Source organism: Rhea pennata, chromosome 15 (genome assembly GCF_028389875.1).
Source record: "Rhea pennata isolate bPtePen1 chromosome 15, bPtePen1.pri, whole genome shotgun sequence".
Classification (NCBI taxonomy): Eukaryota; Metazoa; Chordata; class Aves; order Rheiformes; family Rheidae; genus Rhea; species Rhea pennata.
Genome location: NC_084677.1, coordinates 3,699,018 through 3,718,731, shown reverse-complemented (window position 1 = coordinate 3,718,731; position 19,714 = coordinate 3,699,018). Strand labels below are relative to the sequence as shown.

Below are 19,714 nucleotides of genomic sequence, written 5' to 3'. Positions count from 1 at the left end.
GGCAAACGCGTGCGGCTAAAAATAGCAGCAAGGCCGCGGGCAGCGGGAGCTGACGGAGCGGGAACGGGGGCGGCGAGGGCTGCGCGCTGCGCCCGCCGGCCGGGCGTGTGCCGCGGCCCCCCCGGCGCCGGGCTCGCCGCCCGGAGCCTCCCCCCCCGCCCCGGCGAACAGCCCCGCAGCACCGCGCCGCGGGCAGGGGGGACCTGCCGAGCGGCTCCGGGCTCGGGAGGTGAGCTGAGCGCTGCCAGGTCTCAGCCAGCGCGCGGGGACCCGGACGGGGCGCCCCGTCCCCCTGCCCTCCCACCCCGAAGGCTGGCTGCGGCGCGCAGCCCCGCTGCCCGCCGTCTCCCGGGCCGCAGAGGCGCCGCGGCCCGCAGCGCGGGGCGGGGGGGCGGCGGCCGGCGGGCTGGCACGTCCCGGCCTGGAGGGCTCGCCGCACATTCCTCCCAAACCCGTTCTGCAGGGTCTGCCGCAGATGCCAGGTTAGAGGCATCCGGGTTCGGCTTTTCCCGGTCGTGCCCCGTTAACACTGAACCCTAACGAACGGCCCGGAGCAGAGAGGCTTTTGCTACTGCTTCAGCTCAGCCTAGAGCTCCCGGGGCCGGAGAGACGGCCCAGCCCGGGGCGGGGCGGGGCGGGGGGCCGCCAGGGCCCCCTTTGCCAACCTGCCTGGCTGCCCCGGGACGCCGGCGAACGCCCTCCGCTGCCGAAGCCCCCGGGGTGGCGGCCGCCGGCCCCGCTCCGTGTCCCCCCCCCCACCCGAGCAGCGCCCCTGGCGCCGAGCCGCTGGCGGAGGAGCCGGCAGGAAGCGGGTGGGGAGCGGGGGTGGAGAAAAGGAAAGAGGAAGCAGAAGCAAGTGAAAAATGACCCACTTTAATCCAAAAGCCCCCCCCAAACTTGCAGGCTGTCAGTGCTGGCGTGCCCAGGCCGCCCTCCCACCCCCCCACCCCACCCCACCCCCGCCCCCCCGGCGTGCCCCCCCCACAGCGTGTGCACCCCCCCTCGCTTTGCCCCAGGGTGCTCCTCGCACGGAGGAAGGAGCTTTCCGAGGCGCCCGGCCGCCCTCGGGGAGCGGGCAGCCCACGGCGGCCTCTTCCTCGGCTCCCGCGCAAGCGCCCGCCCGGCCGGGACGCGGTGCCCCGGCGGGTCGTGCACCCCGCCGCCCTCCCCGCGCCCTGGCGCCCGCCGGCGCCTGTGGCCGGATCCCCGCGCGCCCCGAGCCCGGGGCGCAGCGGCGGGAGCTCCCCAGCCCTTAGGTAGGCACCGCCACAAAGACCATCTTGGTGGAGTACACCAGGTCTACAAGGTAGGCGAGGAGGTTGAAGATGGTGAGGAAGGTCACCCCCAGGTGCTTGTTCCACCAGCAGTTCGTGCCGCAGGGGTCGGGCCGCCTCGTGTTGTTGAAGCTGTACAGGGGCCAGAGGATGGTGGCCGTGAGGTACATCACCAAGGCCAGGGCGTTGTAGCCCACCAGCATCTTCTCCAGGGGGAAAGGCATGTAAGCAAGGCACCGGCCGATGGTCATGATGATGATGAGGAGGGTGATGACGAAGCAGATGGCGTAGACGGCCACACACCACTGCAGGCCAGCTTTGGAGCTGACATTATCCAGCAAGGAGAAGATGAGGCAGGCCACGTAGGCTTCAAACACTTTAAGGAGCCCCGGCACAGTGGAGAGGAAGCTGCTGATGTCTCCTGGCTTAGCGCGCGTAAGCCCCACCTCCAGGGCGTAGGCGAGGAAGCAGAGGCAGGATATGGCGGTGGCCACGGCCTGGCGTATGCACTTTTCAGAGCGGCAGGGGCTGGTGATGAAGGTGGAGGGGAACACCACAGAGGTGGTGAAGATCATCAGCGCGGCGAGCATGGAGAAGGCCGAGGTGAAGTCGTCCCAGGAGAGGGGCAGCTTGGGGTACAGCTCCAGCAGCTCCAGCAGGACGATCAGCACGGTCACGGCGAAGCAGAAGCACCAGGTGAACATGCACCACGTCCCATAGGCACCACCGTAGTCCTCGGTGGAGGCCACCAAGCTGAAGGCGATGCAGGATAGTATGATGGCAAAGACCCGGGTGATGCCCACCCGGGAGGTCAGGGCCCGCGTGTTCACCCTCATGATGGCCGTGGCGCGGCGAGCCCGAGCCCTGTGCCCGGTGGTCGGCCCTCTGCGCTGCGGTGCGCCGGGGCGCTCCCCCGGTCCCGGCGAGCTCGCCTATCCGCGTGGCAGCGGCTGAGCCGGATGCCGAGGAAATGAGTGTCGCCGGCGCCTGCCCTTATCCGGGCTTCGGAGCGGAGGGGTGGAGCGCGGAGCAGGGAGTCTCCGGCCGCCGCGGCCGGGGGGCCCCCGCGCGCTGCCGTGCCCCACGGAGCCGCCCCGCCGTGGCCCCCGGCTCCGCTGCCGGGCCCGGCGCAGCGCGCTGGCTGCTGGGGGCTGCCCCGCCGCGCGGGTAGATCATTAACGTGGGGGCCGGGCGAAGGGTGCCTGCATGCACGGCAACGCCGGCGCGGGGGCCCGGAGCCGCCGCGCGCCCTGGCACCGAGCCCGGGCCCTGCCCCAGGCCTGCGCGGCATGGAGGGCCCTTCCCGCGCTCGCCCGCGGGGCAGCAGGGATGGGCCCGGGAGCACCCGCCAGCGGGCTGCTCCGGTGCACCCACGCGGGCAGCCCCGCACCCGCGGCGCCGCGCTGCACCGGGAAGCCATGGGGCGATGCAGCAGGTTGCAGCGAGGGCGGGTGGCAGCTGGTGCCCGGTGGGTGCACGGCACTGAAGGGGTCCCTCCCCGGGGACGGCAGGGCTGGAGCTCGAGGGGCACGGGGAGAGTGCCACCCGGAGCAGGGTGCCACGGCGGGGAGCGGCCGGGCGGAGCGGCCCCGGCACCTCCGGGTGGCACCTCCACAGCCCAGCTCCCGATAAGCAGCTCAAAGTCCGGGTGGTGCCAGGTGCCGTCACTGGGGCTGGGCAAGTGGGGTGACAGTGGGCAGGGCGGGCGCCTGCACCCTGCCGGCCCCGCTTCCACCCTGCGCCCCCGAGCCCACCCGCAGCATGCCCGTCCCGGGGAGCAGGGTGCGGGCAGCGGGGCACCGCAGCTGCGGCGGGGGCACGGCGGAGGGCTGGAGCCCCCGCACGCAGAGCAGCACGGGAGGGCAGCAGTCACCAGCTGGGGGGGCTCCAGCGGGAGGACGATGAGGATGAAGGCTGAAGGCTCCAGGTTGACCTTTAATGCGTGAGCAGGCTCCTGGGGAGCGTGGACCCACAGTGAAGCTCGGGCCCCGAGGCCGGGGCCGCCTGGGGGACGGAGCTCCCCCCCAGCACCTGGAGGAAAGGGCCCCATTTCTCGCTTGCCTGCACCCCCCAGGCTCCCCCAGCTCCTGGGGGCCCAGGAGTCCGGGGCAGAGGGGAGGCTGCTGCAGCACGGCAGTCACTGGCGGGGCAGGCGGGCAGGGGGCTGAGGCCACGCGGGGCAGGCGGGGAGCAGGGGGGTGCCGGGAGGGGGACGGGGCCCTGCTGCCCGCCGCCGCCCGCCCTCCGTGGTGGTGCTCAGAGGCTGCTCTCGTCCTCGTCCTTGCCCCGCAGCCCGTTGCCGGGGCTCAGCGCCAGGCGGTTGCTCTCGTTCAGCCGCCGCACGCGGTAGCTCTCGTAATGCACGTTGTGGGTGATGTCCTTGAGATCCTGCAGGTGGGACCTGCCCGGCGTGGCAGCCACGGAGACCGGGATGGAGGAGGCGGTCACGCACCGCTGCCACCGTCCCACCGGGATGCCCCGGCGTGCCCCCCACCCTGCCCTCCCTCCCGCGGCACTGAGACGCGGGAGGCCGGGCACCCCCACGCCGTGGGGCGCTAGGCACCGAGCCCCCCCTGTCCCCGCGCGGACGGGGCCACATCTCACCGGATGAGCAGGTCCCGCAGCATGGGGAACTCGCAGTGCGCCGGGTTCTCCACTGCAAGACAAGACAGAGAGCGCTTAGCTGCCCGCGCGGGCCGGGGAGTGCCTCTGGGGGCAGCCCGGGATGAGCGGGCGCGCAGGGGACTGGCACACGTCAGCACGTGTCTGGGCACCCACCCCGAGCAGGGTCCTGCCGGCCAGGGGCACCCTGTGCCGCCACGCAAACGTCCCCGCCAGCGGGGCTCTAGCAGAGCCAGAAGGGCTGGTGGTGCCAGTTTACCTTCGATGATGCCCCACTTGGTCTTGCGGCCCAGCACCCGCTTGCCGTTCACCTGGTGCTCCTGGTCCGCCCCCACCACAGCGAACGGGATCTTCTCCTGCCACCGCAGAGGAGGGTCACCAAGGGTGCTGCCAGCTCTGCCAGCCCCGATCCCCCCCACCTCGCCACCCCATCGCCTTCCCATCCCTCACCCGAATCCTGTCGTTGAGAGACCTGTCGTCCGGGTCCTCATCAAAGTCCTCCTGCGGGTACACGCTGATGGCGTGGGCCTTCAGGTCCTTCTGGATCTGCAGGACACGGCGGCTTGAGATGGCCACGGGCCAAGGGCGCCAGGCAGCAGGAGACAGAGCACCCTGCCCACGGGCGCCAGGGCCAGGTGGGTGCTCATGGGGCAGGGGAGCCCACGGGAGATGCCCTCACCCGCTGCTTGAACTCGGCCCGCTCCTCCAGGGTGAGCGTGTCGGCCTTGGCGATCACGGGCACCACGTTGACGATCTTGCTGAGGCGCCGCATGAACTCCAGGTCGAGGGGCCGCAGCCTGCAAGGGAAGCCCAGCTGTGCCACGGCGGAGCCCCCGAGCCCAAGGTCTCCTGTGCCCTGGCTGCTCTACTACCGCTTGGCCCCGCCAGACCTGCCCAGGGTGAGGATGAGGAGCTGGGAGCGCAGCCGTGGGTGCCTCCGCAGCCAACACTCACCAGTGGCCCGTGGGGGGGACGAAGTACACACAGCCGTGCACCCTGGTGTCCGGGATCTTCCTCTTGCGCGTGATGAGGATCTCCTCACGCAGGTACCTCTCATACTGCTCGTTGATGTATTTGATGATGGGGTCCCAGCTGGCAGGGGGCAGAGGGGAAGGTGGCAAGGAGCCCGGGGACGGTGTCCGAGCAGTGTCCGGCACGGGGGGACAGCAGGATGGGGACGATCCCGGCATGGACAGCCTCGGATGCGGACCACAAGGACCTGCTCCCGGAGCGCGATGGCCCGGAGCCCCCCCGGGGTGGCGATGCCAGTGCCGGCGCCAGCCCCTGGCTGCGTCCCTACGACCAACCTACCAGTTGTCGTTGTTGATCTGATCGCCGAATCCCGGCGTGTCCGTCACCGTCAGCTTCATCTTCACGCCCTTCTCCTCGATGACTGGCAGGGCAGAGGGACGCGGGGTCAGGGGCCGCCGGCGGCGGGGAGGAGCGGCGATGCCCCGGGTGCCCCGGGCGCGGGGCGGCCCTACCGTGGGTGACGGACTGCAGCTGCACGGTCCTGGGGATGCGCTCCTCGTGGCCGGGCTGCGCGGCTTTGCGGCTCACCTTGGACTTGAAGAGTGTGTTCACCATGGTGGACTTGCCCAGGCCGCTCTGCCCTGCGGGGAGCCCGCGGGGACGGTGAGGGACGGCCGCGCGGGCACCGCCGTCGCCCCCTCCTCCGCCGCCGCCGCGAAGCCGGAACATCCGACTTGCCACCCACGGCGAACTCCCGCGGCAGAGCGGGAGCAGACGGCGGGATGCGCCGGGGCGGCCGAGCCGGGGGCAGCGGCGCCTCCCGCCGCCTCCCCTCCCACGGGCCGGGCTCGCGCCCAGCTCCCGGCGAGCGGCTCCCGCGCTGCCGCGTGCCAGAGCTGCCGCGCGGCGGGCGGCACCGAGCCGGCTCTCCCGCGCTGGGCGCGAGCGCTCACCTACGACCATGATGTTGAACTCGAAGCCCGTCTTCATGGTCTTGATTTTCATCTGCTCGAGCACGGCCTCGATGCCCACGTAGCCAAAGAGCTCGCGGCCCCCCTGCTCGGGCTTAGCGGCGGGAGGCAGCTCCGCCGGCGGCTCCATGCCGGGCTCCAGGCTGCTCCCTGCACGGGCAGCACAGCGCGGCGTGAGAGCTCGCCGCCGCGGGGGACAGTGCCACGCCGCAGCCCGGCCCCAGCCTCCCCCTGCGAGCGAGCCCTCCCGGCCCCGACGCACGCCACGGGGCCACCCGCGTCCTCCCGGCCCGCAGCGGCGCCGGCGGACGGCGTCCGTCCCTCCAGCCTGCCCGGCCGCCGGCGGGGACCGCGGCTCCGACTGCCTTGGCTCGGGGGCTCTGGGCACCTGCCGGAGCCGCGGCGGGCAGCGAGCAGCCGGCACGCGTGCAGAGCCCGACTTGCAGCCGGGCCGGGTGGCAGCAAGGGGCTGGGAGCTGCAAGCGCCCGCAAATCCTGCCGGGCGCAGCTCCGGCGAGGCTCGGCCGCTCCCGGCGCCGTTTCCCCAGCAGCAGACAGCCCAGCTCGAAGCCCGTCAGCATGCAGGCACGGCGCATTCTTCGCCGCCGGCCAGCCTCGGCCCGGCAACGGCGCCCGGCGCGGCGCCGCCGACTTGGCGCTGCCGCGCGGGACGTGCAGGGCGGCCGCCCGCCCCCTGGCACCTCCGCGCGGGCCTGCCCGGCTCCGGCACGCCGGCAGCCCCTGCACGGCGGCGTGCCCCGCGCTGGCGGTGCCCGGCCTCCGCGCGCCCCGCAGCCGCCTGGGGCGGTTCGCGCCCGCGGACGCCGAGGGCATGCCGGGCACCCAGCACGGCGCTGGGGGCCGAGGCGCTGGGGAAGCGGGCGGCTCGTGCCCCGCGCCGAGGCGGCGGCTCCCGGCTCGGTGCCGGCCTGCCCGGGACGCGCCGGCATGGCAGCGCGCCCGCGGCATCCCCACCGCCCTCGCCCGTCCCTCGGAGGGGCTCCGAGCCGTGCCAGGAGGGGAGGCTGGCTCCTTCGTCCGCCTTTGTCTGCCGGCTTCAGCAGCCCCCGGAGCCCTCCTCCTCCTCCTCCTCCTCCTGCTGCTCCTCCGCGGCACGGCCATTGTTCGGGTCCTACCTCTGCGGCGTGGAGCCGGCGCGCGTCCCCGGGCCGCCGGCGCCCGGAGCGCCGTCCCCTCCCCTCCGCCAGCCCCGCCGCGGGGCTCGAGCGGGGGGCCGGGCGCCCGGCTGCGCTCGCACACAACCGCCCGCCGCGGCGGCGGCGGCGGCGCTGCCTCCCCTCCCCTCCGCCGCGCTCTCCTCCCCTTCCCGCTCCCTCCCTTCCCCCGGTGCCAGGGTGGGCGCCTGGGCACGGCGCCGCGCCGCAGCCCCCGTGCCGCTTGCCCGCAGGCGCTGGGGAAGCGAGAGCAGGTGGCCTCGGGCACCTTCCCCCCCGCCGCCGCACGTGCCAGCGTCCTGGCCGAGGCCGGAGCCCGGCACCACTCACCCGGGCGCCACCGCCGGGCCAGAACCGCGCCAGAACCGGGCGACAGCGGTTGCCGCGGAGCAGCCGGGTTAAAGGCGCGACGGCCGCGCCGGTTCCTGCGGAGCCGCCGGGAAGCCCCGGCGCGGCGCCGGCCTCCCCGCCGGGGCGGCGCTGCCCTCGGCCCCGCGGCACGGCCGGCCGCGTGGGAACGCGGGCGCTGCGGCGGCGGCCCCGGGGAAGCCCGTCATTACCTCCGAGCGCGGCCCCGCGGGGCGGGTGCCGGCGGACAGACCTGTTCGAGGACTAACCGAAGCCGTTTTAGTTTCCAGGCAGGGACAAGCAACCCCGGGGCCGGGGGCTCCCAGGGTGATCTAATCACCGACGCAGGGAGAGCCGGCGGCGGAGCCCGGCGCTCGCCCGGCCCGGCCGCGTTCGGCACCGGCGGGCCGCGTTCGCGCGGGCGGAGGGCACGAGGAGGAGGAGGGAGGCGAGGGCTGAGCGCACCTGCGCAGGAGCGGCCCCTCCGGAGCCGGGACGGGGGATGCCGGAGGCGCGGGGGGCACGGCGGGGGGATGCCTCCCGCGCGGCACGGGGCCCGGCCGTGCCGGGGGCCGCCGGCCCACTGGCTCCCGCGGCCGCGCTGTAGAAGCAGAAGTGAGAGCGCGGGGCGGCGGCAGGAGCCCCGCGGCGGCGCCGGCGGCTCTCGGGTGCCCAGAAGGCCCCGCTCGGGGCCGCGGCAGGGTCTGCGCGGGGTGCCGGGTGCTCGCCCTGCCCTGCCCAGCCCCGCGCCCCGCACCGCCCGCCCGCGCCCCCGCGGTCCTACCTCGCGTGCCGGCGGGCACGGCCGGCCCCAGCCCAGGCTGCCGCGAGCCGCCGCGGGGCCAAGTGGCTCCTAGGGTGCAAAGCGGGGAGGGAAGCGGCAGCCGCGGCTCCTCCTCCTCCTCCTCCTCCTCGCCTCCCTGCCCAGTGCGGGCGACCCCGGGCTCGGGGGGAAGCGAAAGGCGGCCCGCCGCCTCCGCGCCCGGCACCGGCGCTTCCTCAAAAGGGAGGCAGGCAGGCAGCGGGCCGGCGCCGCGCCGAGGGAAGGAGGGATAAGGAGGGGAGGAAGCGCTGGCCGCGGGGCGAGAGCGGAGCGATACGACCCCAGAGCTCGGCGCTGCCGCAGCTGGAGCGCCCGCGTCCCGGCCCGTCTCGCCGGCGGGCGGGAAAGGCGCGAGAGCGGGGCGCAGGGCGGGCAGGGAGCGCGCGGTGCGGCACGGCATGGCACGGCGCAGCGCGGCACGGCGCGGGGTCAGGTCCTACCGTGCTGGGGCGCCCGGCCGTGCGGCCCCTCCGACGAGCCGGCCGCCGGCGCCCCGGGGAAGGAGGGCTGCGAGCTCACTTGCACCGTCTGCGGCTGCGACACCAGCTTGAAGGGGGCGGCTCGGGGCGCCGGGGCGGCCTCGTCGTCGCGGGGCGGCCGCGGGGGCCGCCGGGCCGGGCCGGGGCCGGGGCCGAGGAGTGCTGGGGCGGGCGGCCGGGGCGGCCACGGGGCGCCCGGCTCCTCGGCGATGTGCAGGTCCAGCGCCGGCAGCGAGCCGTGGGCGGTGGCGCCCAGGCCGCCAGGCCGCTCCGGCTCGCCGTGGAAGACGCTGCCCTGCGACGGGACCTTCTGCCTCAGGCCGGGAGCCTCCGGGCTGCGGGCTGCGGCACGGAGGCCGCCGGGCCCCGCGGGGAGGCCGCGGCGGCTCGGGAAGGAGGAGACGCGGCCGAGGCCGGCGGAGCCGCCGGGCCGGGCCGCGGGGCCAGCGCCGCTGCGGGGTGGCAAGCCGGGCGCCTCGCCGCCATCCTCCGCCTCAAACGACTTCTTGAGCGCTGCGGGGAGAGAGAGAGAGAGACAGCGGCGGCGTGAGAGCGGCGCCCCGGCCCCCGGCGTCCCCCCGCGGGGGGAAACCCGACCCGGGCCCGCCCGCCATCGCTGCCCCCCGGGCAGCACACTCCAGCCTTTATTCCCCTCCCGCCGGCGCGTAACCGGATCGCCCGCCCGGATCTGCTGCCCCCTCCGCTCCCCGGCCCTCCCTGGGGCTCGGCCCCGCCGCCCGCGCTCTCGGCCCCCCCGGCAGCGCAACAGCTTGAACACACGCCTACAGCCGACGGCCTGGCCCAGCCCGCAGTGAGCCTGCGACAGCCGCTGGGAAGGGTTGTTGCCCCGTTTTGCTTCCCAGGCGTTAACGCTGAAGGCTACTGATGGCGAGGCAGGCCAGCGCTTTCACGACATGCAGCAGCAACACTAAGGTCTGCGTAGGCGTTGCCTCTGCCCAGATCAAGCACCCAGCAAGAGGCAATCCTGCTGGGGGGGGGGGGCTTTCCACCTCCTCCAACAGCCCGACAGCGGGATGCCCCTGGCAGAAGGGCTGAGAAGCCGCTTCCTTCGCCTTCCCCAGGGGCAGGCTCCCTCCAGGGCGGCCCTTCCCCGGGGGGGGACCTCCCAGCGGCTCTGGCCGGCAGCGGGGAGCCTGGCGCGGCCCCTCCGCTCGTGGCGGGGGGAACCAGCCAGGCGATGCGAGGGGCGGGGAAAGAGCTGCGGCGGAGCCCCCGGGGGAGCGGGGCAATGCCCCCCCCCCGCCCAGCTCCCCTTCCCCTGCCCCAGGCGCTTGGCCCCGGCCGGCCGGGGTCAGGGGCCAGTGCCTTAATTAGAGCCTTCTGCCGGGCAGGTATTTCCCTGCCGCCGCCGGGCTCCAGCAGCGGAGCTGCCCCTCTCCGGTGGGCCGGGCCGGGGACGCAGCGGGGCAGCTGCTGGAGCGGGGCAGCCCGGCAGCGCCCGGCGGCGTGCGAGCAGCCTCGGGCCCGGCCTCCGCTCGGCGGGGCCGGCGCGGGGCCTAGGGCAAGGCCGGGGGTGCCGGAGGGCGGCGGGAGCGGACGGGTTAACCTGGCCTGGGAAGGTGCAGCATTCCTCTCCGGGTGACGGCAGGCGTCAGGTTACGGCGCCCGCGCCGCCGGCCTCCCCACCCTGCCCTTCCCAAGCCCCTTCCCGACCCACCGCGGCCTCCGGCCGCAGCCGCCTCCACAGCCCCTTCCCCAGCCCAGCACCCTCCCGGCAGCGGGCGCAGCGCAGCCCCGCTCAGCCCAGGCGGGCACCCGGCCTGCGAGGGAAGCGAAGGCGGGCAGGGTGCAGGGAGCAAACCCGCAGCACCCGCGCCCCGCGGCGGGGAGGCCACACGAGGCGGGTGCGGGGGGCCCCGCTGCCCCCAGCCCGGGCACGGCCCTTCCCCCGGCCGCACTGCCTGTGCAGAGACACCGTCCTCCCCCCCACCCCGTGCCCCCCGCAGCGCCGGGTGCCCCCAGCCGTGGGGTCCTCCCTGCGCCGGCACTCGGCACTGGTGGGTGCGAGCCTCGCCGCACGCCCCTGGCTCCCCACGCTGAGGGCTCGTTCCCAGCACGGCGCCCCGGCCGGGGGGAGCCAGGCCCCCCACATCTCCCCAGCGCTGCCTCCTGCTCCCCGGCCCAAATCCCACCCTGGGCACCTACCTCCGCGCTCCTCGCAGCCGAGGGGGTCAGGGCAGCCCCCCCGCACGCAGTGTGCTGCGGCGCACGCACAGAGCACGCACATCCTCCCGAAGTGGGCTACGGCGTGCCCTCACCCCCCTTCGGCCCCCCGCGCAGCCAGGGGCGTGTGCGCGCACACGGGTTACGGCATGCACACACCTGGGTTGCTGCATGCACACCCACACCCACGCACACATGGGTTAGAGCATGCACACACACACACGTGCACACGCACGTATGGCTAGGAGCATGCATGCACACACAGGTTAGAGCATGCACACACACACACACACACACCGGGTAGAGCGCGCGCACGCACACACACACACACGGGTTATTGCGAGCACACCCACGCTCATATAGGTTAGAACACGCACACGTACAAGCACACGCGCACACATTCGTATCAGGCGATGCACACGCAGGCTGGAGCGTGCACACCTAGCACACGCACCCGCACACCCCGCACCCGCTGAGCCCCCTCCCCCCGGGGCCCGGCGGGCCGTGCCCACCTTCGAAGTCGGAGAGGATGCCCTCGAGGTGCTCCTCGACGGAGAGCTGGGCCATGCCGGGGGGGCCGCCCGGGGCGCCGCGGGCCCCGCCGCATGGGAGCCGGGGCCGGGGCCGGAGCGGGAGCCGCCGCCGCCGCCGCGCAGCCCCGCGCGATGGGACGGCGCCGCTGCCCCGGCCGCGGTGGGCAGAGGCGGGGGGGAGGAGGAGGAGGGAAGCGAGGGAGGGGCGAGGGCGGGCGAACCGGCCCGCTCCGAGCCGCCCAGGGGAGGGGGAGGCGCTGCCGGGCTCCCGCCCGCCGCCGCCAGCCCCAGCCCCAGCCCCAGCCCGCTCGTCCCCGTCCGCGGGCCCTGCCGTCCCCGGCGCCGCCAGCCCCGTCCCACGGGCACCACTGTCCCCAGTGTCACCAGCCCCACGCCACAGGCTCTGCCAGCCCATCACTACTGTCCCCATCCCAAGCGCACCACCGTTCCCAGTGCCACCACCCCCTTGCCACAGGCTCTGCTGTCCCATCACCACTGTCCCCGTCCCACGGCCAGTACTGGCCCTGTCACTGCTGTCCCCACCCCACAGGCCCCAGCAGCTCCTCGCCTCCGCAGCACCCGGGGGGGACCTGTGGGCGATGCAGAGGAAGGGGCCACCCGGCTCCGTGCCCGTGCCGCAGAGGTGGGCCGCGAGGGCCGGAGCCGGCGCCCAGCGCCCCGCACGGTGCTGGGCACCAGCGCGCACAGAGCAAGGGGCACGCCGAGCCGCCCTGGCGCAGTCGGGTTCTCCCGGCCGCCAGCGCCGCTGGATTCGCAGCAGATGTGGAAGGGGAAGGGGCTGGAAATCCCTTCTCCAAACAGGCGATTCCCCCGCCAACCGAGCGCTCCGCTCGGCCGCCGAGCGGGCCGCTCCGCCGAGAGTAAACAGCCGTCGGCTTAAGCGCATTCCTGGGCCGGGCCTGGGCTGGGGCGGCAGCCGGCCCCCCACAGCCCCGGCCCCCTGTGGCTCGGGGGCAGTTCGGAGCCCCCGGCGCTTGCCGCCCGGCCGGGCTGCATCTGCGCCCGCTGTAGCAGCCGGGGCACGCGGGATGCCGCGCTCCCGGGACGTCCTCCCGGCAGCCAAGCGGCGCCCGCGGGGAGCGGGTGGTGGGGGACGCCGTCCCCACCCCCCCACCACCACTTCCTGCCCCTGCTCGGCCAGCAACATCTGCCGGGCAGATGTGAGCAGCCGCGGCTCCTGCCGGAGGCTCCCTCCGCCGCCCGCGGAGATCCCCGCTCCCGGGACGCCTCCAGCCCCCAGGTCCCCGTTGCTCCGGGCCCCCGAGCCTCCTGCCAGACCCCCCTCATCCGCACCCGGCAGACCCATAGCGATGGCCGGGGCAGCCGCCCCACAAGGGAGGGGAGAGGGTCGGGCGCGCCGCGCGGGCACCACGTGCCGCGCTGGGTCTCCCCAGGAAAGAGCAGCCGACGTCGGGCGCAGCCGGAGCAGAGCCGCGCGGGGGCCCAGCGGCGGCCCCGGAGCTCGCCGGCGGTGCGACGCGCATCCAACAAAGTCGGGGATGATTTATGGCGCTGCCTACGCCAGCTGAGCAGAGCCAGGCACTGCGCTTGGCTTCCCGAACGCCCGACCCAAAAAAGGCAGAGTGCGGCGGCGGGCGTGGGGGGAGAGCGGGCAGCAGGGGCACCGGGCACCCATGGGTGCTCGGCTCGCCCCCCGCCACTGCCTGGGTCCGACGCGGACGCCCAGCCTGCCCCTGCGACACAGAAAAAGGGGCTTAGCGGAGGTTTCGGCGCTCTCCCGGAGGACGCCGCCGCTGGGGACGGGTCCTGGCGGGTGGCACCCCACCGCTGCCGAGAAACACCTCCCCCCGGCGACGTCCAGGGACTCGGGCCCCGGCGGGGCGCACGGCTGCAGGGGTGCCACCGACCCCGGCAGAGACGTGCCCGGCGCCGCGCCGCGGGCTTTGAGGAGTTTCGCAGCCGCAGAGCACTTCAGCGCCGGCTCGAGGAGCAGCTCGGAAGAATGCGAGTGGTTTCGAGGGGTCTTGGAGCTGCCGGGATACGCTCCGAGGCCGTTGGAGCCGCTTTTTTAGAGCTTTTCAGAAGGGACGAGAGCTGCCCGGAGTTGTTCAGGGCTACATTAGTCACTCCAAGGTGACATGAAGCTGTTCAGAAGAAGTTTGGACAAGCTTTAGAGCTGTTCAGAGGAGTTTGCAGGAGTTTGAGAGTCATTTGGAGCTGTTTGCTCAGGGAACTTCAGAGGAGTTTTAAGACTTTCTAGAGCAGTTCAGAGCTGCTTTGAGAGGTTTCGAGACATTTAGATTCAGAGGACCTTTTAGAGGACATGTTGGAGTGCCTTAGAGCACTTCAGAGCTGTTATAGAGTATTTAAAGGTGTTTTACAGGTGTTTAAAAGAATTTTAGGCCGTCTTAGAGGAGGTTTAGAGCTGTTTTGGAGCTGCTCAGACCATTTATTTCCGTACTGTTTAGAGGAATTGCAGAGTGAGTTGGAACTGTCCAAAGGAGTTTAGAGATGGTAGAGAAAAGCTTTAGTGCTGCCAAGAATAGTAGAAGGGCTTGGAGGAATTTTTGAGGCCTTGAGGGCTGCTTAGAGCAATTTAGAGGACTTTCAGAAAACACCTTAGAGCATGTTAAAGACATTTCACAGCAATTCACAGGCGTTTTAGAGTGGTTTATAGCTTACAAGATTTTTGGGGATCCACTTTAAGCAATTTCAGGACTTTTGAAAGAGTTTAGAGGAGTTTAAGAGCTACTTCAAGCTGCTCCAACTGTTGGAGCTTCTTGGTGCCTCTTGGAGCTGGTTAGAGAAGTTGAAGCTATTTGAGCAGTTTAAGTGCTTTAAAGCTGTCCAAAGACCTGCTAGATGTTTGGAGAAGCTTCAAGCTGTCTGAAGGGGCTCAGAGCTTTCTAGAAGCCCTTTAAAGGATTTTTAGAGCTGTTTTGAGAAGTTTTAGAGCATGTTAAAGCTGTTCAGAGCACTGCAGAGCTCCTGCAGAAAAGTGAGATGTTCTAGAGCAGTTCAGATGAGGTTTAGCACTGCTTAAAGGAGTTCAGAGCAGCGCAGACTGGTTTGGAATGATTTGGGGTGGAGTATTTAGAGGAGCTTAGAGCATTTTAGAGGTGTTTTACAGCATTCAGAGGCATTTAGAGCTCTTTGGAGCTGCTTTGAGTGCTTCAGAGCAGAATTTTAGAGCGCTGCAGAGCTATTTAGAAGTTTGGGGTTGCTCAGAGGCTTAGAAGAGTTCAGAGGAGGTGTGAAGAAGCGTAAAGTGGCGCTGAGCAGCTCAGGTTGAAGTGTTTCAGACCCTTCTGGAGCACTTCAGCAGTAGCTCAGAGGGCTGCAGAGGATTTTTAGAGTGGTTTGGAGCAGCTTAGTGTTTAGAGCAGTTTTAGAACAGTATAAAAAGAGGTTACAGAGGAGGGAAAGCCCTCCGTAGCCTTACCTGGAGGGTACTGAAACAAGTCCCAGGAGGTGCCGAGCCACAGCCCAGTCCAGGTATCAGGCCCCCTCCGCTCTCCCCCGAACGGCCGGACGCTGGTTGGGGACGCTGCCCGCTCCGACGCTCCCTGGTCCCTCACGCCCCTTGAGCCCCTCTCCGGAAAGCAAAGAGCAAATCGTCCCCCGTTCGCGCTGAGCCGCGGCGGAGGCCGAAGGGAAGCTTTGGCGCAGCCGGGTCCAGCCCCCTCCTCCCCTCCGCAGCCCCTTCGCCAGCGCCGTCGAGCCCGGTCTCACCCAGCCCCGCCGGGGAGCCGGCGGCGGCACGGGCGACGCAACCCGCCCTCCGCGGCGATCGGAGCCCTCCCGGAGGAAAACAGGCCTCTGGGCAGGAATAGTAACAGCTTTTAATCGGACAAGAATTGATACATCATTTAAGACAATACTGTTTTTGCCTCTTGGTTGGGACTTCCTTCACATACCAGTAGGGAAAGAGGAACATTTTCGGGAAGTACAGTTTTTTCCAGGGGGACTTTAAAGCATGGTGAATGTGCAAGTCAGTGCTTTGTTTGCTTAAAACTTTTTCCCGGTGCTTATTTACAGTTACAGTACCTCTTTGTGAGCGACAGGAAAAAAGACGATTGTTTTAACTGGGGATCCACGATCCCGAGTTGAGAAAGGCAAATCTCCGATATTTATATATTTATACATATATATATATATATATATATATGCTTTTGTGTATACACAGATACATTTCTCTCTTCTTTAAAGTATTAAAAAAATGATCAACCTTCATTCTATAAAAATACCTACTCTACAAGATAGAAAAATTTCCCTCTCCAAGTATACACTGATTTACACCCAAAGCTTCTCTGGAAATGTACATTACGTGGCTTCTTCCCGCAGGCTCGGCGAGGGAGGGCAGCGGGTGCCGGGGCAGCTCGGGCTCCTCCGAAGGCTTTTCGGGGCCGCGCTACAGCAGGGCGGAGGAAGGCGATAGCAGCGCATCGCTCCGACCGAGCGCGACCGACCTGCCCTTCCGCGCGAGCCCTCGGCCTCGCTCCTCCGGGCTCCGTCCGGCGGGGCGCTCCCTCGGCCCGGTTTTTCGTCGGCAGCCTCGGGGAGCTCGGCGTCGAGCCTCGGAGAGAGGCCGAGCAGCACCGCGCGGCCGTGCCTCGCACGAGGCCATGCCTCGCACGAGGCCACGTGCAGGCGAGCGCCCGGGCTAGCCGGGCGCGCAGAGGAGCGTCAGAGGGGGTCATCGCGACAGTCGCTCGCGGACTCCGATTCCCCCGGGGCCCCGGCGCAGAGCGGCAGGCCGCCGGGCACGCAGCACAGACCGCGGCATCTGCCATCTCTCCTGGCTAGCGGCACCCTTCAGGCAGAAAGCAAGCTGGCCGATTTAACAGTGCGCCGGCTTGGAGAGGAACGTGTTGCGTGCTCAGTGCAGCCATGCTCGGAAGCATTTGGGGGAGAGGAAAATACCCCCCGCGCACCTCGGCCAGCAGCCAAGAGCCAGCTCCTTGTGCCTCTATTTGCAGGCCATTCTGGCATTTCCAAAATGTGACAAGCAGGAAAACCAACCCCTTTTTTTGAGCCGAATGTACTAAATGAAGCTAGACCCTCGGGAGCTTCCTGGCCTCTGTCTTCTCTTGGAAGGCAGAGAGCAGCAGGTTGTTGCGCTAGCTGCTCCCTCGCTCGCCGCGGGGCTCGCTGCGCGAGGTCTGCTCATGCCAGCAAGCCAAAAGCTGTCCGATGTAAACATGGCTTTTGTTTCCCAGGGAGCCGTGATTTTATTCTCTGGTCAGCGGCCTCCTCTCCCCACTGGCATAGAGATTTCGGCTCAGGCAGGCTCTGGGGGCCGAGAAATCAGAGCAGCTGCTCCCCTCGCCTTCCTGAGCGGAGGCCCCAGCAAGGCAAGGGGGCTGGAGCGGGCTCTCCCTCCAGGACTACGGCTATCACCAGCAGAGCCCTGCTCCGAGCGGGCGCCCTGCCCGCCACGTGGCACCGTCCCCAGGCTGCGGGGTGGCCCCAGGAGGCAACGCGGAGAGAGCCGCAGCACTCTCCGCCCCAGCTCGCGGGCGGCCAGGCTTGGCCCCGGCTGCCCTTGGACGCCGCGCGCCCACGCGCTGGGTACCGCCAGGCCGGACCAGCCAAGGTGGGGTGGGGAGAGCTGGCCAGGACCAGCCTCCAGTGCAAGTTGAAAAGTCACAGCCTTTCCTCCAGTCCCTGCAGGCTGGGAAGGCAGCACCGGTGTATCTACGGCGGGGGCAGAGGGGCACGTCCGCCCCCTAAAGCTACTGCCCTGCAAGCTCAAGCCATGTCTCCCGGCTCGACGGAGAACGCCCGGACCTCTCGGGAGCTCAGGACAGGCAGCAGGGGAGCAGGGAGCGGGCAGGAGGGCCGCCTGCCGCTCTGCTGAGCCGCGCAGCGGAGCTGAGAACGCAAAGGTGCACCGAGGGTGGTGAGCCACAGACAGCGAAAATAAATAAGGAGGCAGGTGACAAAATGCACTGACGCCCTGTCCCAGAGAAGGCTGCTCCCCTGCCCCTTCCTTCCACAGCGAGCGAGAGAGAAGCCAGCTAGCTCTCTGCACGCAACCCCCTTCCCAAGCAAAAGCAGCAGGGCAAGCACTAACTGCCAGCTGGATGAACAAACTCGCATTAAAGTTAACAAAAAAAAAAAAAAATTCTACAAGTCCTGGACATGTTTCCCTCTTTCCCAGGTCTGCCCCAGTGAGTGAGTGTGTCACGGACACTTTGGCAAAGCAGATACTTGGGCTGGACAGGGCAGCAAGGGAAAACGTCAGCTCCACCGCTTCCTTCTCCATCCCTTTATCCTACGGTTCAGAGAAACCCTCTGCTTACAGCCCCGGCGCTGGCAAGCTCCTGTTCGCACCCCGCGCGCCAGAGGCTCTGACGCTCGCAGTAGGGACAGTTCCCGGGCGCAGCCACTGGTAAAGCACCAGCTTTACTGGTGGCAGGGACAATACAGGTCCTTCCTCCGCTGTCCGTTGCTTGTGTTTCTTCTCCAGGTCCCTTTCACCCTCCAAAGGCAGAAGGGTTTCAAAATAACAGAGTCAGACAACAAAGCGTTGCTGCTGTTTTTCTTTTTCCCTGGTCCACTGGATAATTGATCCAATCTGACGTGATGCTTCCATGTGCCTTCATCAAGAGCAAAGACGTTTCGAGTCCTCTTTTTCCTCTCAGAGCACCAAATCCAAACCCAACGAAGAGCGCGCAACCCGTGACTTCTGGCCGCCCTTACTTCACTTCCAGGATGGAGGGGTTTGTCTCCATGATAGCCACGATGATCCTGTCGATGTAATCCTGCAGGCGGAAGTTGATCTCCTCTTGCTTTTGAATTGCTTCCATGAGCTGCAAGTAGGAGAGAAAGGCAGTAAGTGGTCACTGACTGCCACTGCCCAGGGACTGCAACATTTTTCTTGCTGCTCAGTGCAGCGAACTGCAGCCGTGGCGGCGGGGGCCACGACCTGCACACAAAGACCTGCTGGACTGAAGAGATTTTCCTCTTCGTTACGTTAGCTCAGATTGTTCCTCATCAGGTACAACAGCGCTTCAGGGAGCGACTGGCGGGACGGCACTGAGTCTTGCGGGCTAACTCCCAGACTAACTCCCTGCTTCTGCGGGAGTCTCTCAGCTCCAGCTGGTCTCCCACAACACATGCTCCTATATCCCAAGCTTTCCAAAGCCAACACTCCAGGGGCCACACCATGCATTTAAGAGCTCAGACATAAAAGCCAGAGGCCTGCCCCATGCTGAAGGCACAGGCATGGCAGCCTGAGCACAGATCCCAGACCTCTGCTGTTAGAAGAGCATGTTATGGTACCTCTGAAGCTCACTCTAGTCTTTCCATTCCCTCAAGGAGACTCTGGTCTAACAGCACGAGGAGATGCCCTCAGCTACCGGCCCAGCTCCTTCACTCTTCTGTCCTTCCTCAAGTTCCCAGCCAGATGGGACCGCAGAGAAAGCAGGGCACATCACATCTGCCTTTGGCTCCCCAAATATCCATCTGCGTTTTCCCAACACATTTCTCATGATCCTAAAGATTTAATCCTGATAACTTATGCTCTCACACCTGGGATACCACATCAGGGGTACAGCTACTGGAGCAGGGAGAGCACATACCAGAGGAGGAGGTAGGAACCAATATCCCTGGGATACATTGCAACTACACACATCCCCACACCATGCTCTCCAAACTGTCCGAGGAAGAGAAACACTGTCACAGGGTGGCAAAGGGCAATGACAAGCGGCCCTCCAATAAGAGCACTAGCAGCAAACGGGAAAGGCACAGCTTCTTCCACTCCCAAAGACAGCGACTGTCCGGAAAACTTTTAGGAAGTTGCATGGGTATTTCTTTGCTCATGACAATCTTCAAGTGACTTTGGGGGAGTGAGCTGTACTACAGAGGACTGCTCTCAGGCCCCTGTACACCGAGGGGAGATTAAACACAACAGGCACCCCAGAGAAAACACAGTTTGAAGTAAGCAATTCCCTTGCAGCAAGTACCTCGTCTCTGGAGACAGAGCTGATCTCTGCAGCCAAGGACTCCGAGAAGGAGGCTGAGAAGAGGTTCTTGGCTCCCTGGATGCTCAAGTTAATGATCTGTCCATTCAGTTCATCGTTCTGCTCCTTCAGGTTTCTGTTATCCTGTTCACAACAGACATTTGTCAGATGCTGCCAAAGCATGTGGTGCCCCTGGAGCAGATCACTCAACCTTGACTGCACGGGTGGGGAAGACAGAGGCTCTTGTTCCATGTAAGCAGCTAACAGAGCAGTAGGAATAGCTGGAATAGAGTCCAGCTTGGCAGAGCCTTGAGAACTTCTAGAGACATGGCATGTCCTGGAGAGATCCAGAGGACACAGATCTCGAGGAGCTATAGAAACATG

General features: G+C 68.3%; 3 protein-coding genes across 5 annotated transcripts in view; all 3 read right to left on the bottom strand.

The window, feature by feature from the left end:
• Positions 1-986: 986 nt before the first annotated feature.
• On the bottom strand, positions 987-2,329 carry LOC134147522 (myeloid-associated differentiation marker-like). Its single transcript, XM_062588709.1, has one exon. It carries the CDS (start codon positions 2,108-2,110, stop codon positions 1,253-1,255), a length of 858 nt encoding a protein of 285 aa, XP_062444693.1. The 5' UTR covers positions 2,111-2,329; the 3' UTR covers positions 987-1,252.
• Positions 2,330-3,189: 860 nt separating this feature from the next.
• On the bottom strand, positions 3,190-8,205 carry LOC134147521 (septin-12-like). Its single transcript, XM_062588708.1, has 10 exons — positions 8,147-8,205; positions 5,822-5,989; positions 5,381-5,509; positions 5,208-5,289; positions 4,851-4,988; positions 4,576-4,693; positions 4,347-4,442; positions 4,156-4,252; positions 3,879-3,930; positions 3,190-3,675 (listed from the first exon to the last, which is right to left on the bottom strand). Exons 2-10 carry the CDS (start codon positions 5,967-5,969, stop codon positions 3,531-3,533), a joined length of 1,005 nt encoding a protein of 334 aa, XP_062444692.1. The 5' UTR covers positions 5,970-5,989; positions 8,147-8,205; the 3' UTR covers positions 3,190-3,530.
• A 6,981-nt stretch (positions 8,206-15,186) lies between these two features.
• RAB11FIP3 (RAB11 family interacting protein 3) overlaps positions 15,187-19,714 on the bottom strand; it is an 85,796-nt gene continuing 81,268 nt past the window's right edge. For all 3 annotated transcript variants that reach the window (XM_062588706.1, XM_062588707.1, XM_062588705.1), the window contains 2 exons: positions 19,334-19,474; positions 15,187-18,178 (listed from right to left, as the gene is read on the bottom strand). In XM_062588706.1, the coding sequence (XP_062444690.1) occupies positions 18,065-18,178; positions 19,334-19,474 (255 nt within the window). In that variant the 3' untranslated portion in view covers positions 15,187-18,064. The remainder of the gene's footprint in view (positions 18,179-19,333; positions 19,475-19,714) is intronic.